This window comes from Falco punctatus, assembly GCF_963210335.1.
Source record: "Falco punctatus genome assembly, chromosome: 4".
Classification (NCBI taxonomy): Eukaryota; Metazoa; Chordata; class Aves; order Falconiformes; family Falconidae; genus Falco; species Falco punctatus.
Window position 1 is genome coordinate 11,932,019 of NC_137583.1, and position 18,774 is coordinate 11,950,792.

General features: G+C 42.7%; 1 protein-coding gene across 8 annotated transcripts in view; it reads left to right on the plus strand.

The window, feature by feature from the left end:
- The window catches only part of CHCHD6 (coiled-coil-helix-coiled-coil-helix domain containing 6), a 114,646-nt gene that overhangs the window by 70,339 nt on the left and 25,533 nt on the right, over window positions 1-18,774 (plus strand). For all 8 annotated transcript variants that reach the window (XM_080384917.1, XM_080384913.1, XM_080384912.1 and 5 more), the window contains one exon: window positions 6,308-6,443. In XM_080384917.1, coding sequence (XP_080241043.1) covers window positions 6,308-6,443 — 136 coding nt within the window. The remainder of the gene's footprint in view (window positions 1-6,307; window positions 6,444-18,774) is intronic.

The window sequence follows — 18,774 nt, forward strand, 5'->3', positions numbered from 1 at the left end:
AGTCACCCAGAAACTCATAGTACTTTATAAATATGCATTTATGAGGCACTTCCATGGACAAAGTAGGGAAAAAGAGAATTGAGTGACCTATTATTGAAACGCAGCTGTCAAGAGGAAGAAAGAGAGGGGGGAAATACTGCAGCCATGTAGTCGTGTGCTGCAGACGGTGTGCCAAGGCATATAGGAAGGGTTTTAGAAAGACAGGAGTACAACTGCTTCAGCTGAAAATTGTACGTAGTGGCCCTATTCACATGGAAATTGTCATGAGGTTTCACCTTTTCTTTTAGTCTGTCTCCTCTTGCTCTACACAATATTAATTCTGCAAGCCTTGTATTCCATCCAGATCAGTGGCAAAGCCCTGATGAGCAGTGTTTTGAATACATGAAACTGATCAGAAATATTTCCTTCCTGATCACATTAGTTTATCCTCATGAGGCATGCAGTTTGTTTATACTGTGCTAGGTTATGTAGCTTAAATATTACTGAATTTTTAGTAGACATTTGGATAATCTATTAAGCTGCTTATTTCTTATTTCTCTTGCCAAACAGATGCAACATGACTCTGCCCTCTTTCATTCAAGCCATGTTACCAAGCTGATGTGAAGGATCAGGGAATTCCATAGGTTGCAGTGAGCCATAGTGTTTGCTTTGTGATAGTGCAGCATCCTGGGGCCTATGCTGAAAGTTAGCTTCCCTAGCTGTTTGTTCTGTGCTGATGAGTTTGTTATGTGTGAATGAAATGCTTCAATTGTGTTTAATTTTCTGCTGTAAATGTCAAGGATGCAATAATGAGAGAGGATGGAACCTTTCTATGTGCTGTGTATTGCATCTGTCTGGAGTTATTTTTCTGACATGTTAAAGAGAAGCCATCAAAGCCAACTGCTACCCAAGGGAGAATGCAGTTTTACAGGTCAGTTAACCACTTAGCAGTTTTTATATATGTATAGTACAGCATGGCAGCACACATTTATGTGGCCAAAGCATCACTGAGCTTAATCTGAAATACATGTAATGTACCCTGGATATATAAACATGTTAACCAAATATATGACGCGTCGCTGATTCCTTCCTGACTTGCAAAAACTGCTGCTGTGTGCCTGGGTTTTTCTCAGTGCTGCATGTGCACCTCATTGCTGACCTCTGAGGCTGTCTGCGCTGTGGTGACAGTGGTGACTAATGTGGTTTGCTCAAGTTAGCTCAGACACTGGTCTTAGTCAAATAATGCAGCAGAAAGCAACTAATCCAGTTGTCAGATTTTGCAGCTTACAGGAAATTCCAAGTTGCTGCCCCATTTGGGTTGCTGCTTGCAGCTGTGTACCGGAGCGTAGCTACTCTAAAAGTTGGCTTCTGTGAGGGACCCTGCAAATCTTTGTTTTTTACTTTCTGAGCAGACTTATCGAAACGTCTGTGTTTAGATAACATCAGTCTCTATCTTGAGTTTTTTGTCGGCTTGATTGGTTTCCCAGAGTAAAATGTAAAAAGAGGATCTTGCACTTAACTCCATCTGGAATTGCTGTTCTAGCAGGTAAAGCCAAGCTGTGCTGGGGTACTCACTGTGGTTACTGATCGTGCACTAGTCTAAAGAGCTGCCAAGTCCTAAAGCATTAAAGTTGGACCTCTGCTTAGCTAGTCTGATTTTTCAGCTGGGTGGAAGGACTAGCAAATACATACACATCTTCCAGCTTTCCCTTGCTTTCCTGTAGAGTCCATAATTCTTCCAAAAAGGGAACCTGTCAGCAGCAACTAGCTACCAGCCATCATGCTGTGTTTGAAACCTGCTGTCTGTGGGGTCTGTATTCTGATGATACTGCCTTAATCACTCCTTGTAGCGAGTTTGTGTGTTTGTCTTTCAAAGCTGTGTTGCTTCTTGATTAATTGATGGACATTTAGACCAGCACTCTTCCTACTATCGCAGAGCTTGTGATGGAAATGCTTGAAGAACCTTGTTTTAACCTCCCAGACGCTTAGCACTTCTTCATGGGGTTTATATCCATGTAGAAATGAATTTGCCAAGACAAATGAGTGCAGTTATTGACTGGAGCAGCCGTTACCTGCCGCTATTGAACAGTTAGGAGAGGGTTAAGAAGAAAACCTCTTCTGAGCCACTAGATTGGCCCTGACTAAGATGAATGTCTAATTCACTCCCAGCGTCCTTACTGCTGCCAGTAATAAAAAGCTTGCTTCACATATTCACCCCACTGCAGACGTTTCTCTTAAATTAAATATCAAGAGGACATATAATAGCACGATTCCACGCCAAGCCAATATTATCAGATTGATGTCAGCAGTGATAATAGAAGAAGGATAAGTTGATGAGATTTCATTTATTAAATAAAGGGAATACGCAGTGATAGAGAGGATTTGGTAACTCTCGATGTGTCAAAATGCAGCAAGATCATGCTCATTCCGTCTTACCTCGAGGGATAGCAGAAAGAAGGATGCCTTTTGTTTCATTTTGAGAAAACCTCTGCCTTCTGTTCCAGACAAAGACCTGGTTTAGATCCCTCCATGGGAGGGGGAGAGGAAGATCTGAAATCATGGGTTTCAGGTGTACGTTGTCTTCCTTCCCGTTGAACAGTGGTGAAGCAAAGGTGTCTTTCCCCACTACGATGGGGGAGGCACTGCTAATGAGTTTTATTTCTAGATTCTTCCTTTCCTTTTTCCCACCTGTCATCTTTTCTCCTTTCCTCTTCCTTTAGGCAGATGAGAGTGTGTGTTATTGGTTTAATCTTTCATATTCTGTACATCTTGCATTTATTTCCAAGGTATTGTCAGAGCTCATCTCCCATGCTTCCCTGTCTGAGGTACTGTCCTAGCTCTTCCCAGTCCATCCTTTCTCTCTTGCCTTTTTCCTAGCTGCTATCAATGAGCCTCTTACATCTGTAATCACAATGCCTTTTATTTTAGACAGAGGGTAATTGTCTACTTTATTTGATAGTGGCGTGTTATGTTTAAAACTGTGATCTGTTTTAGAAGAAAAGTCAAAGCATACTAGTCCCCTACTCTTACGTATTCAAACCTCATCCCTGCTCCACCATGTTCCTTCCCCCTTGTTGTTAAAGAAATAATAATACAGCCCCTCAAAACCACAAGGTGTTTTCCAAAGGCAGTGTCACGGAGTGTCCAGAAGATTAATTTTTCTAAAGGTTAGTGCCAACAGCCTTGAGCTGGGCTGAGGTTGGAGACAGTTGTCGAAGGTCCCCCTCCTTTGGAAGTCCATGTGCTGTTGCTCTCAGCAGAGATGTTTGTAGTTAGATGTTGCTGGTCTCCATCAGGGTTTTTGTGTGTGTTAATACCTTTTACTTTCAGATATGTATGAGTAAAGCCAGACAACTGAAATGTGCAACTGGTGTATGGGGCTGTTGTCCCCCCATGTGTGGAAATGTTGCAGCCTGAAGAGACTTAACATGAGCAGGAATGTGGCATCCCTTTGAGTGAGATAGGACAAGAGTAGCGATTGCTGTGCTGGGAGGGGCAGTTCCTCAGGCAGTTGTTCACCAAAGCAGTATGGATCCCCTTTTTCAGTCCAGATGGGTACCAAAACTAAACTGCTGGATGTGGGTGGCTTGTGTACTCCTGGACTCAGCAGGATGTGCTAATTTACGGTGAGCTCACATGTACTTCTTGTCCCGTTGTTTCATGGATCACACTGCACAGTGGGGCACAGTGACAGTTATCTCCCGAGCAGTGCTAGCTTCCCGCTCCAAAGTGAAATGTCATTCTCAGTGGGATTTAACTGGTTCCATTGAATTTCCAGTTCACTGGTGAATGCACTAATATATTGGTTTCTGTAATTTGTATTGATTATTACCTTAACCAGCTTTGCATTATGTTGATTAGTTTCTCTAAATTTGTTTTGAGAAGCTGGTACAGTTGATGTATATCCACAGTTTGAGATTTTATTTTGAAGAAATGAAGGAGAATATTCTTGTTATGGTTCCAGGTACCCGGTACCCAAAAAATCTGTGTGTTGTGGAAAGTGGCATGTATGAATGCTAACTCAGGTACTCGCTGGGCAATGCACGCCATTCTGTGCTGATTGATCCCTTGCCTCTGGTAGGCTTTAGGCAGCAACACTTACTCTGTGGCTTTCCTGCTCACCACTGCATGGATTTTAAATAGGCCTCTGTGCTGTGGACAGAGCACCAAGGGGTGTCCTGAAAGAAGAGGACCACAGACTTTGTACTACTGTCTGAGTCCACAGATGGGTCCTAGCTTTATATTTACTCCAGGCAATGAAGACTGATGCCATAGGAGAGACAGTGAACGAGCAGACACACATTAAAAAGGCACAGTTCCTATAGCTCTCCATGCCAACAGTGGCAACCTCAAGCATTCTTCTAAATATTTCCAAGATGTTTGTACCATATTGTTCAGTTCAGATGAATACAGACTATTTTGTGGCATGCTGTACCTTTTTGCTGTTCCAGTCTTTTCATGCAAATTACAAAATGCCCTTCAGTTTAACATGACTGAGTTTAAAACCCCAGATTTTAAAAGCCTGAACTTTTTCAATGAATTGAGGGATTTGGTGGTATTTCCTGACCTGGTATTGTTTGGTATCATTTCCACAGTCTCACCGATTTGATTAGAGTGGTATTAAAGTTAGTGACAAAGCAAAATGCCAACATTATGAGTTTCTGAAGCTCTCCCTGGGTACTTTTCTATTCCAAAATTTGAAGATTTTTTTAGAATATGGATTTTTAGAGGCTTTAAAGGTGATTTGCTATAGAACTTTGAAATCAGAAATGCACACTAGCCTCTAGCGACCATGGATGGAATAAGTTTCTTCTAAAAGCTGTAAGATTAGTGAAGAGGTGGAAAAAGAAGTTTGTATAGTATCTTTGGTGGTTTCTGATTGAAACCTCAGTGTTTTAGTGGGGCTGTCATACTGTTACTGGTAAATTCTTAGTCATCCATGTATGTTGACAGTAAGACTGAGGACTGAAGAAGTGTCATTTGGAATATGCCTCAGCCAAACTATTTTGAGGGAGCAACTAGGTTGATGATACAGTAAGGACAGATTTTTATTTTTATTTTTATTATTTTTTAATTCTTTTGGCCCTTCCACTTGGCTTCCTGAGCACCTTACAAAAATGAGCGTGTTTTGGAAACTCAGATCTGAGCTCTCCAGAAGCTTCTAAAAGATCTTGGTTTAAGATTTCACGTCTCTTGGAAATCTCTTCCACCTGAGAGAATGAGAAATGCCCAGGAACAGGTCATGTTTTCTCTCTGCCTCGCTGTGGAGCCTTGTGGCTGACTGAGTGCCTGTTGTTACTGTGGAAATGAATACATCGTGGCATGGCACTCATGCCTGCCTGTAGCATCAAGCGCTTTGCAAGGAAGAGTTGCTTTTGATATTTGGGCCCAGATCTCTGTAAGCATATTGGGGCAGAAAAAGCAAGGAATTAAATGCTTTGTGGTTTAGAAGGCGTCATTTGAGGATTGCTACACCTAAGCATATGTTCTCTTGTTCCTGGTAAAACATACCATGGCAATTGTGCTGCAAATTCCTGCAATTTGTGTCTGCCTGTCTGTGCAGCTGATGACACTGTCTTACTGTTTTTGTGCCATTGTTGCTGGTATTGTTTTACAACGACCTTCTGCTTTATTGGTACTGTTGCTGATGATGTGCCATATGTACACATGCACATTAGAGTATAAGAACATCATCCCTAATTGTTCTTGGGTAGCTGTCAATGCCATTTATGGGGTATGAGTACTAATTGCTTCAGAAATACAAAGAAAAGGATATCTGGTCTTGCTATTATTCTGTTTTTTCTAGTCACTAGGAGAATTGCAGTGCTTCCGACTGTGTTGGATTTTTTTTGAAGTGTTTAAATAGATGAGAATTCAATAGGTCGAGGCGGCTTATTCAACAAGTTCATTCAGTTCCTTGTCAAGACTGTTACAGATCTAGCGCAGGCCCTGCCAGGGTTCCTGAGTTCTGCCAAAGATTTCCAGTGTGAGTTGGGGAAATCATTGAAATCACTGAACCTCTTGGAATTGATTTATTTTTTTCCCCTCCTGACTGTGGAGGAGAGATGATGTTTTGTCTAAGGGTAAACCAGCCTTCCACACCAACCTAGAAAGAACGTGTTCCTTCTTTTTGCTAAGTACCCTGGATTTTTCAGCTGAAAGACACTGTTGGTCATCTGACCCACTTTGGTGATTGTTGCTCCCACCAGTTTCTCTGTTAAGACTAGATGACTCCAACGCAGGATTAGTATGTGTGCCCCTGGTAAAGTGGTAGTAAGTAGGTGAAAACAACTCTTCACACATCTTTCTGTGCTTGTTTTCCCTGCAGGAGGAGGAACACTGATCCTGTCTGCGCAAACCTGCAGTCTGAAATTTTGAAGTGCTACCAAGAAAACAAACATGAAGTGCTCAAGTGTTCGGAGCTGGCTAAGGAATATCAGCGCTGTGTTAGTGCAGCTCAGAAGGTAACAAAAGCTTCCCTGTTGTACTTGCTGGCTTTTCTGTCTTGTTTTGCATGGTGTTTTCTTCTGGGAAGTGTTCCTGAAAACTGTGGCTTCTATTAGTCAAATTGTGATCTTCATAGGAGACAAGTTTTCACTGGGATCCATTTTCCCACGTTCATTCCACATTTCCCAGCCACACTGTGGTATGTCCCAACTTCACTTCCATCAGTGAGTCCTGTTGTACTGAGCTGCCACCAAAACAGCAGCACCAATGCTCCTAGGTTTGAAAGTCAGTCACAATGATTCTGTAGATTTTGGATGCTGTGTACTGCAAACAGTAGGCAAATCCATTTTGCCAATATCGGCAACATTTTGAATGGGCTCTAAACATCCTCCTTTTATGGGACTTCGCAGTTGGAGGTCTTGCTTCCTTTCATTGCTGCATGAGGAAAGCTTCTTTACTGGGCAAAGCTGCTGCCTTTAAGAAAATTGCACTCCTAAAAAATTTCATCTTGTATGGGGTGCCAGCAAGCCTTATGGCTCTTCCCTCCGAGATGCAGAAGCCCTAGTAGGTTCTGTTGATGCCTTAGGACATCATGTTCAGTACCTTGGAAGAATTTCTGGCTATTGAAACAAGTGAAGGAGAAAGGAGAAATAAACTATTTGGACATAACAACTAGGATATGGTCTTGGGAAAAGTGAGTGGTAAGAAATAAGCTGCTGCTTGGGATGTCTGGAGTGTAAAGGATGCTGTTCGCCATGTGAGAATTCAGTGGGTCAGATGTCCCTTAAGGGCAGGGTTTGGGTTTTTTTTTGGGGGGGGAATGTGTGTGTATAGAAAATTCTCTAAAGGGTGCTGAGACTATAGTAGATGGATGTAGGGAAAAGGATGGAGCCTTCTGGGAATAGAAAACTGAGACTCCTCTCATGGGATTACTGATGCAAAGGGTGGGGGAGAGGTGGAGATTTCATAGAAGCAGTCTTTCTCTGTCGCATTAGCATTGTGAGGGGAAGCTGTATGCCTGATTTAAGTATAACATGAAACAAGCTGCCAGCCGGCTCCCAGAAGAAGCCTGACAGAAGGAGATGGGAAAATTGTCAGGATATATTAGACCAAATGTTGTTGCTAGTCCTAGTGGAATTTTTTTCCTTCCTGTTTACAAAGAAGGTCTTTGTATGTCTGCAAATCAGCAAGGTTAAAGCTGCCAGGGAAAGGGCTTTTCTCTGATATCTTTAAAGTCCCCAGCTCCCAAAACGTGTGGTTTCTTTCTCTTAGCTTTAATGTAAAGTGGTGCCGGTGCTGCTGCTGCACAATCCGTGCCCTCTGTTGCTGTGCGCAGAGCATTGGCACATCTATTGCCAGCCTCCGTTACCTGATGCTTCTTCCTTGCCTCCTGTAAATCAGCCTTGTAGCCTTTTCATTGGAGTGTATCTTTAGCAAATGCATTTACCAGTATGTCTTTATTGCATGCAGTGCGGGTGGAATGTGATTACCAAAGACGACAGATTGCATTAAACTTCAGCATATTTGCAAGCTGCAGCTCCAACCCGCCTGAGAAGGGGGCTGGGACACTGCCAGCCCTGACCCCCAGCACAACATTATTAAACAGTAAATTGGAAGCCAAATGACTGGTAACAGCAGAGGGCAGTGAAAGATCTGATTAACTTATCTTTTTTGGATTTGTGTGGTTGGTGGGGTTTTTGATTTTTTATTTTTTTTTTCAATAAATCAAAAACTGGGGGTTGTCTTGGTTCCCAGAATGTTTGGTGAACTTCAGATTTATTTATTTTTTTCCAACTGTTACAGAAGCTTCCTGGAAGGAGCAGTGTGTAGGACATTAATTTGCTGTGGGTGATGACAATGTGGCAGAAAAGCCTCCTTGCTGTGTTTTAGGAAGGGGTGAGAGAGACTAAGGAACAGGTAACTGAACTTTGCATCTAGATACAGGCATTAGAGAGTTCTACAAATACAAATTCAAATAAAACTAAATAAAACTTGTATAAGGCAGTACATCTTCTGTAATTTCCTTTGTCCCAGGACAGCTCAAGCCCTGACAATTTGCCTCACTGCTCTTACAGAGTCCTCTGACTCCTGAGATATATGTAGCAATCACAAGCTGTTGCGTTTTTTCATAAAGGATTAAAACTCCCTCCTCCCTTCCCCTTTTAAGCTGTTATTTGTCTTTAAGTTTAAATTAGCATCTTCTACCAAATGGCTTTGTCTCACGCATTCCTCATTCAGGAAATTCAGGTTGGAGGAGTGTGGGAAAGAGAGGCCAGAATCTCTTGATTTCTTGGGTGTATTTTTCCTTTCCTTTTTTTTTTTTTTTTTTAAGCTCAATTTGTTTTCCAGTACAGGAGGTTGTAATCAAAGCTGGATGTGTGTCTTCAGCTCACTTGAACGCTGGTGATTTGTTCTTCTGCTTTTTACTAAAGATTTTATAAGGCTTGGTGAATATTCTTTAATGAAGCATCTGGTTCTCTGCAAGTTCCTTTTGATGGCTGGTAAAAATGTCTCCAGGGCATGGTATACATTAGACTCAGAGAAAGCAAGCTCTAGATATCTAGACTGAAAATTACAGCTTACAGTGGATGACATTAATTCTTCACATCTTCCCCCTTACTGCGTTGGTTTGAGACTGTTCCTTTGGACACCCGTTTCCGTTTCTATTGCTGTGCATGTCTCTGTGCCAGGAGCTGGGATGCACCCTCAGTTACTTTTGCCCCACAGACAAATATATCAGGTAATTATTTAATGAGTTTTGAAATTTATTTTCCACTCATTTCCTGTACAGGCCCTCTTATTGGAACAGGTTATTTTATTGCAGTGCATGATAGGGGTATAACTAATGTTACCTGTTTTGTATATTTTCTGGCCATCAGGACATCTTTTGTAGTCAAGAGAGAAAAGTAGGCACTGCTAGAGCATGGCGCATCTGATCCAAAATAGTCATCTGAAACAGGTCAGCTCAATTGCCATCCGCAAGTGAGTATTTCTTTCTGCCACTTGGGAGGCACATCCAGACCGTGATCACCGAAGTTAATGCCTGTAGTGGGATGTTTGTAGACTTATGGGAGCAGGATCCTGCTCTGATTGCCTGCCTTTGTAGCTAGTATGCTTTCAACCTGCCCTGCCTAACCTGCTCGCTAACTTTGCCGTTTATACCATCCTGAATGTTAAGTTTTGGTTGCATCGCCATCGGCTCGCTGCAGCGGTGTCAGCCCGCTCAGGCTCTGGGTTGCTTGCTGCATCCTGTGCTTTGCTTATGTGGAAGCTTTCTAACTTTAGAGTATGTTACTGTAATGTCTCCTGTTTAATTTAGGAGTGTTTTATCTTTTCTGGTGGTCTGTTTTCATGGCTCTGCAGAACTTCAGCTACAGCATAAAAATTGCTGGCTTTAAATCTAATAAAAGCCGGGATAATGGGACAGCTGTGGGAGGGGCAGTTCCCATTGTGTCTTTTAAAATTGCCTGTAGTTTATTGACCGCAAGTTTCACCAAGAGCTACTGCTGCCGTTAGATAATGAGAATTGAAAATTGCTGCTGCTGTTTCCCTGAGGTTTTATCTCGTGCCAATGAGAAGAGGGTGTGGAAGGAAGAGGAGAGTGGGCAGTGGAAATCTGCGTAATTTCTTACTTTTGAGTCCAGATGGAAGGGAAAAACAAATTATTTATTTTATTTATTTTTTTAAGTCTTAGTCCTGTTAAGTGACTTGCTTCCCACCCCCTGTAAATAGGCGCTCACATACAAGCCTTTCAGAATATTTATGACCTATTCTGCTTCCTTTATGCCTTGTTCACACCAGCAGGCAAATCTGAATTTCCAGCAAATTTTAGTTGGTTAATTTGTTACGTAATTGGTGGTTATACCAGGGAATCTCCGACCAGCTGCCACTTGAAAAATGCAGCCTCTGGTGACCGTACATTAACGTGACTTGAGATTCCAAACAGAACTGGCTTCTTGTGACTGTGTGCAGAAAAATGTCTGTTAGTGAAGAGCATGTATTCCTCTCTTTCCAAGTGTTTTCTTACTGTCTCTAGGCACCTGTCTTTCACAGAAGGACCAAGGTGAAATTTTTGCGCTCTAGCTCCTGGCCAAACCAAGCTATAAAAAGCTGCACACTCAGACACATGTATTCCCTTGTCAATAGGAGCTGTATACATTGAGCTAGGAGCCATTCATAATTCCGCGCTCTTTCTCCCTGTTCTGCGTCCAGCTTCTCATGATTCTGCTATTCGTAACAGATAAAGGTAAACCTACTTTTATCAAGGCTTTAGGGCTTGTCTGCATAAGGAAATTAAATGCAATAAACTGGTGAGTGAGTTTATGGTACAGCAACTTCTCTGTATATGAACATTCTGGGTTCGTAATGGAAGTGCAGGGAAAATTCACGCTCGTTTACTGTGAGTCACTCTGCTATGCAAACAAGCCCTTGCAAAACACTGACTGACTGGATTCCAGTGGAGGTAGACTTTTAACATAACCTTGAGTCAACTGCATTCTCCTTTGCTCTTGACTGTAATAAAAAGGAATGTGGTTAATTTACTGCGCCTGCTTTTCCAAGTGATCCCAGCGAAAGCCCAGTTCCCATTTGGCGCGCACAGTAGAACATTGCAATTCTACTGGAACTTCATCTCTCATCTGTGGGCAGTGACCTAGATGGCTGAGAAGATGCTGCAGGTAGTGGTGTAGTGTCCCATCCCGATGGAGCAGTTTCACTCCAGCATTTTGTGTCCCGCTGAAGCGTGGCCTGCCGGGAGCTGTCATTTCTGCAACCTGAATCTTTGCTTAAGAGCAACAGCGTTGGGACGCACTGGATGCCACAGGCTGCGCTGCAGGTATCTTTGATCATTCTGGATCATTAGGCTCTTGTTAAAGTGTTGTTTCCATTCTGATGGATTGCAAAATGATTTGTAGATGGTGTACTTGTTGGGGTAGAGAGTAGCAGTCAGTGTGTGTGGCTGGCGGAATAAAGTTTTGGCCAGGTGTAGTGAGGCCCATATTTGTGCCTGAGAAATGCCAGGGTTTCACCTCCCCCGGGATTCTGCAGAGGTAGATCTTCGCTGTTGAAGTCTCATCAAGGAGATATATTTATATCATGCGGTATGCTACTTGAAATGCAATGTATCTAACTTGGAAGACTTTAAGGTTGTTTGAGCTTTCTGAAATTCAGCTTTGTAGTTTTAGATAAATCTGTGTGTTTCATATCTGGAGGACGATATGCCCAGCCATCCTCCGCCAAGTATATGCCTGCCCTGCCTTTTGTCAGTCGGTCCTTGCTCAAAGCAAACCGATCTGTAAAGTGTTCTCCTTGCCTTCTCTGTAAAGTCAGGGTTTTTAAAGAAAATCTTCCTTTCTTCCAACCTTTATTTGTGCAAATGCTGTGGTGATAACACTATCGGAGGAGTTTATGACTCAATAAATGGTCTCCACCAGGGAGTCGGTGGAGAAGCCGCAAGCTGCAGGCAGCTGCTGTTTGTTTAGTCATAAACGCAGAGGAGAGCAGCAGTGGATTAACTGTACCCAAGCATACCCTGACCTGTTATTTGCAAAGGTGAAAAGGATCCATATTTTGCTTCTAATTATAAAAGACTGAACCGGTTACTGTTTTGATTTTTAAGGTAGCAGTTCCTGTTCTGGAATGCTTCATACCCTCTCGAGTTCATCAGTGGGTAAAGTAAAAATACAGAGCTGCCTGAAAGGACATAAACCACCATCTTAATATATGAGGCATGTCCCAGAGCAAACTGCTGGCCTACTTAAAATGGAAATGGCTGCTGCCTGTACCTGGTATTTGCAAAACTGGTGGCACGAGTTCTTCAGTTGCTCGGAGTCTCAGCACTTCATGAAGCCCTGATGTTCCCCACAGCCTGGCATGTCATCAGCATGCATTAACCCACGTGAACAAGTACCTTTCTCTGCTGTCTACAGTCCACATAAAGCTCCAATGTGACATTTCCTGGGGTTTGTAATTTTTTCAGAAAACAAGAGCATAAATAACCTTAAAAGTTTTCTTCTCGCTTGGCTGTGCTTCAAGGCTCCCCTTCCAGAGATACTTAGTCCATATCCTGTATCATCTTCTCTTCTCAAGTTCTTGTATCTTGCCTGGTCTGGAAGGAGCACTTCCAACCCCAGTTCTCTTCTCAAAAACAATCTGTTGCCTAGCAGTTAAATGCACAGTCCATGTGCATTTATTTTTGGTTTTCTGGGTTTTGTTTCTTTGTTTTTTGACATTGTGACGGTGAGGCAGAATTGCCTTTGGGTCTAATTTCTCGCTTGATGGTTCTGATGATCTCAGATACACTCACAGGTAATGTTAATCTAAATCTGCATGTTTCGTAGATGGTTTTGAAGGCAACTTTGTTAAAAGGGGGAAAGAAGTCAGAATACTATTACAATTTCTGAAGGTTGAACTATTTGTTATTTTGTTACTGCTAAAATGTGGTCTGTGTTACAGTTGTTCTTGTTTTAAAACTTAGTTTGCCAGAACCTGTTTTATAAGCTGTCTAAATTTTTCTGTGATAAAAATACTAGAAGAGCTAGCCCGTCAGGAATGAGGGAGGTCATAGCTGACTTGGTGCTGTGATGTAGTCTGGGTGAGTCTGAAAAGGCTCATTTGAAGTTGGGCATCAAAATTTCAAGCAAAGTAGGGCCAGGCACTACCAGGAGAGGAATGTGTTTCTCTGTATTGTGCACGTGCACTCTTTCCCTCCCTCCTTCCCAAAGCTGTTTCTCTTTTGACTTAAGTTAATGGGATCTACATGGATCTACTGTATCTAACAGGTTTCTCTGATTCTGTGCTGTCTGTGGTGTGTTAGGCAGTTTTTTCCGGAGAACTGTATTCAGTCAGGTTTATCTAGTACGAGAAATAGTTGCTTGGGGGTGAGAGTGTGTTGTGATACATCATGCTGGTTTAATGCCAGATTTTTTCACAAAAGATTTGTAGCATTGTGTTGGCAAGTTGGAAATGGAAATTCTTACTCAGATTAATTCTGGGAGACTGATGACCAAGCAGTCTTGGACAGAAAGAAGTTGATTTCCAATTTTTAAACTATGTGTTTTGCTGCTGAAGTTAGATTGAAACAGATCCACAAAAATTGCTGTCGATAGCAACTGCTGGTTAGAAGCACAAGGTCAAATGCCTTCAGACTCCCAAGAAGTTCCAAAATAGCTCTGACTTCCATAACTTCCGTGCTAATGTTAGATCCATTCTCTGACAACTTGGCTATAACTTGGGAAATTATATCGGTGATGCCAAAGTCTCCATGACAAACTGGGGAAACCAAAGATTTGTTATGCTCCTTGTTGGTCATAGTCTGTGCAGGATGGTTGCCTGCTCCATGCAGTTTGCAGTTTCCACACACCATCCATCAGCTATTTTTATTAGCAGGTCTTGGGGCTGAATACCTTGAGGACTAATAGGATTTAAAGCCTTCACCAATCAGCTGAAGGCGTCTGTGTAGATAACATGTACAGGGGTTATTTTGGTGGCATTGGTCCCAATCCAGTGGAGGAGTTGCTACCAAGCAAGCGAGACTGCTCTAACTAGCCCTTTGCCGTGCGAAAGAGAACTTGGGAAGTTAAGGAATGATGGATGAGCCCTCCTATCAGTAGGAAGCCAATCCTGTTCTTGCCAGAGTGATGGCATGTTGGAAGAGGAGGCTTGCAGAAGTTGCCCTGATCCTGCTTGCTAGTGTTTGTTCTTTCCAAGAGCCTCTCTGTCCAAGACTATGAAGCATTTCTGTAACAAAAATCTAACCTTTGTAGAGAGGCTGCTTTCTGCATTGTGCCTGCATTAATTGTTTGTGGTTTTCACCCCCCTGTGCCACTGTCTGTCAGCCCAACAGGCCTCCTTGTCTGGAAATGTTTCCTAATATACTTGTGATGCTTCCAAAGCAATTTAAAGCCATCAACCCTAGTTAGACCTTCTTAAGCCAGTTTAAGTTACCTTTCTGGACAGCAGTGTTTCAAATAAAGGCACAAGACACTGAAGACAGTGTGTTACAGTGGCCTGAATGTAGTACTAGAGTTAGCTCTGCTGCTGATACTTTCCTCTGTTGGCAAGAAACTTGTTTTTGTTTATAACATCTTTTTTGATTAGAGACCTTTGTTAGGGGCCTTTAAGAGTTGGTGAAAGGCTCTTAAAGACCTCTGCATTCACAGAAGCTGTCCAGAAAGCCAACACTTGTTATAATTAAGAGTTTGTTACCTTGTCACGTGAGGGAAGCAGATAGTGAAGCCTTCAGTCAGGATGGTGCTGCAGTCTCTCGTGTAGCTTTTTGTTTCTGAAGTTGGAGAAGCGCGCTTGCTCTGTGTTCATCCTGGGTGTGCAGCCAGAAATGCAGGCGGAATTATTTTGACAGTGTGTTCGCTCTTTGTCCCTGCTGAGTGCCTGTTTGTCCTGTATAAATGGATTTCAGGATCAGCCAACCTCCAGCTTTGAATTAGTCTAATAAGGTATGGTAGGTAGGGTTTAAAGGTCATTTTACAAGCAGCTGGTTCCCTGCATATATTAGGTGGAATGATTTTAAAAATAATGCTGTTGGAAAGCTGTTGATTTAACTTTTCAAATATCTGTGTCTGTAAAATCTCAGGTCTTCTGCCTCTGTCCTTCAAGCTCTTTGCTTGCCCTCTGCCTGCTTATCTTTCTGTCATTTCCGATTACCTCTACCCATCTGCCTCTGCATTCTCTCCCACTCGGTCTATCAGTCCACGTTTGCTGCCCACAAGGACTGGGTTTATTTTTCTGAGCAGCTCATCTGTTGGGTTACTTCACTGAGCTGTGTAATGGAAAGCTAAGGGTTACTTAGTTCAGTCTATTAGTAAAGCATTATTACACTGTTCTTTTACTGGGGGACTGGGAGCTCTGAACAATTACCACTACATCTGCAGCATTTTTGTGTCTTTGCAGGTACCTGTTCCTTTCTCAGAATGAATTTAACATTGGTGAAAGAAGATAATGACATTTATTTATTTTTCTTAAACTCCTGAACAGTTTGAAGTGTGCACAGTGATCATTGCAGCTTCCTCTCTGCAGAACGTGTACTTAAATCCTGAACTGATACAAGTGTTTCACATGGAAATGGAGAATGTTTTTCTTCATTTACTTGTTCCCTGGATCCCTCTTTGAGTTTTCTGGTGAGGGTAATTCCAAGTATTCTGGTGATTTGTGTGCTGTGGATGCTGTCTTAAAAACTGAAGGGAGCACCCCCTTATCCAGGTCCTGCAAGCCTTTGGCAGGTGATGGTGTCCTTCTGCCAGGTCTGGGATGGTACCTTCCCACTACAGTTACTTGCACCTGTACAGACTCCTGGATCTTCAAATCTCCTTTCTGCTTGTTTGAAGTTTCATTCACAACGTGTGTCCTCAGGAAGTGAGATAACGGAACAAAAAGCAAGCTTAAAAAATTGTGAGCTGGTAGCAGCTGTGACATTTTTCCCTTTCATTCAGGCCAGTCTGCTCTAAAACTTTTATATCTGTCTTATTTTCTGAATGATAATTCCTACTCATGACTTGCGGTTGTAGTTTATTCTCTTCTTTAGTACTGTGTGGTGCCCCAACCCAGCTATTTAAGCAATTAAGTTTCCCTCTAGGTCACACCTTGCTTCTTTAGATGTTACATTAACAGCACCTTCTTTCTGTTCTTGGAGTTTTTCTATGTAGTGATCTCTTGACTATCGTGGAAATAGGTAAATGATGCTGGACTGAACTGATTTGTGGGTTCTGTGTGGCTGCCTGTTAAGGATCAGATAGTGCCCATTGTGCCCAGCTGCGCCGTGGGTCCTTGCGCTGCTGCTGGACTTTAAAGGACACTCTTCTGTAAGAGTTTCTTTGCCAGTAGGACTGTAAGCGTTTGGATCAAGGAGTGAAACTATAGTTGGCAAAGTGATTTATCTGCATGCTTCAGGATAAGAGAGAGGTTCGGAAGAAAAGTATAGGTAAACACATCTTTGTGGTATAAACTTCAGGAAGAACTGTGTAATTTAGAGGGGCATATTGGCACAAGATTAGGAAAAATGAGGAAGTTTCTAAATATCGAAGAACTGAGGTTTTTATCTTCTGGGTGAGGCAGCAGGGCAAGTAATATACTCTTTCAATTACATACTTGATAACTTTATCAAAGAAGTTCTTTGTCAGAATAGGAGAATTTCTGGTTATAGATATGATGTGAAGACTTGTTGGTCTCTCCAAAGGAATTGGAAAGGAGACTGAATTACTGTTTGTTTGTCCCGTCTCAATGCCATCTTCATTCTGTGTTTGAGCACTTCTGATTCCTTTTCATGGGCAGAAAAGGAGAGAAAATGTGTACTGCTTTTGGGGCGCTGGCTGCAGCTAAACATAGTATGTCAGTAAATTATATGGGTACTTCTAATGACCCTCTGGGCACTCTGACACGTGACTACTGTGTCTTCTCATGGATTCAGGTGTACGCCAATTGCTGAGTTTGAACACAAGAGGTTCCCTCAGGCCGTATCAACAGGAACCGTTGAAAGCTTTTGTCTTTAGTAGTGCTGAAGGTGGCCTACTTAGGATTATCATCATTTAACAAGCTCCATAATATTTCTGGGCCTCTAGGATGTTGGCAGTACTGTTTAACTTCCTTTGGCACATCAAAGTTGTATTTTGTCTTTTAGTAGCGCCTAAGTGTGTTCAGGAGTATCCTGAGGCTCGGGAAATCTCAAGTCTTGTAGAAGTAGACAGCCATGGAAAAATATATTGGATGCTGTGATTCAGGTAAGATTCTTCCCAGCTCTATGTACCTTGAGCTGACATGACGAAGGCACTGTGATCGGGCTGGAGTGCACGAGAGAAATATTTGTGGGGAGCTTGTACTGCAGCAGTAACCACCTTATTGTTCTGCAAAAGCCAGCCTTAAAGCATCTGTACAGACTCCGGATTGACCTCTCTGGAGCAGAAGGAGGTTCATTGCTGAGAGTAGACAGGGTGTAATGTTCTAATGTCCCCTCTTTCTAGCCTTTAGCAAATGTCTTGAGGCAAATGTCTTGAGTCTCGTTCAAGAACGAGAAGCATTTTGGAAGCTATTAAATGTGAAAGTCTTACTTTATTCTTGTGCTGATGGGGGGTATTATGTGCACACAAAGCTATGGCATGACTTTGAGACAACAGAATGTTCTCCATTTCCTTGTTTAATGCAGTAACAAATATATGCTGTTTGGGAGATGAGCAAGAGAGGTCCCAGACTGTGTGAGACCATTCCTAGTACCTTCTTGTTTTGCTGAGCCTTGACATTTGCTGCAATAGAGCACCATAAAATGCAGGAAAGTCTCTCCAATCATGCAGGTGTATTAGCAGGTTTCTTGCACTGATGGATTAGAGCCAGGCTGTGTTCAGTAAATGTGGATAAATAATAAAAGGTGAGATTGTGTGCAGTGATCCCAGGTCTCCTTTCTCCAGCTGCCACCTCCTGTCTGTTTGCCGGGAACCTTTGCACAGGCAAACGGCTTTGCTTGAGAGAACAGGCTATGCGCTATTTTCTGACATAGCCAAAGGTGGGTGACACAAAGCCAAAGGAGAGCTTCTCTCTCAGGGACTGAAATGTCAACAAAGACGTTGTACTTCTTTACAGGGCCCTGACTTGCTTTTGTATAAAAGCTGAACAGATGCTGGAAGGTCAGGAGCTTTGCCATATACAGAGAAGCCCCTGGAGAGCAGGGCAGAGCCTGCTCAGGTGTCACGGGTAACACTGTTCTGGGTTTAATGTGCCAGCGCTTCCCCTGAATTTATGGCTCCCCCCCTAGCCGTGTCTGGAGTTTTACCCTGATTAAGGAAACAGGACTCTTGTAACCATGTTGTGCGGCTGTGAGCCTGGTTTCTGTCCCACTCTGCTTACTCTGAACCTGCTGGTGAGTCGCAGTGGTGTTCCTCAGAAGGCACAAAGGCTCTGAAGTAATAAGTTCCTGTATGTCTTGTGAAAGCAGGCAATTAGGTGGAGGAAAGGGACCCCAGCGGTGCTTGTGCAGGAGGGAATGGTATTGACTCGCCCTTTATTAGACATCAGTTTGGTCACAGAGGAACTCAACTTCAAGGCATGAATCTGGAGGAATCCAAGTGGCGTCGGTTCTGTTGCTCATGAAATGGCCTCTGGTTGCCTAAATGTTTGAGGGGGGGCTGACTTGTGCTTACCACTGTAATCAGCTTCATGGAGAGACTCAACAAGGGCAGCACTGCAGCAACTGAGAAGAGAGAGCAGCCTTGTTTTTAAGGATTGTCCTTTGGAGTCTGCCTTCTCTGTCCAAGTATCGATTTCCTTCTTTGCTTTTGAGAAATGGAAGCACGCCCTTTGTTGCAAGAGGGGGATATGGATAGGGCCCAGCTTTCAGAATTTAATACC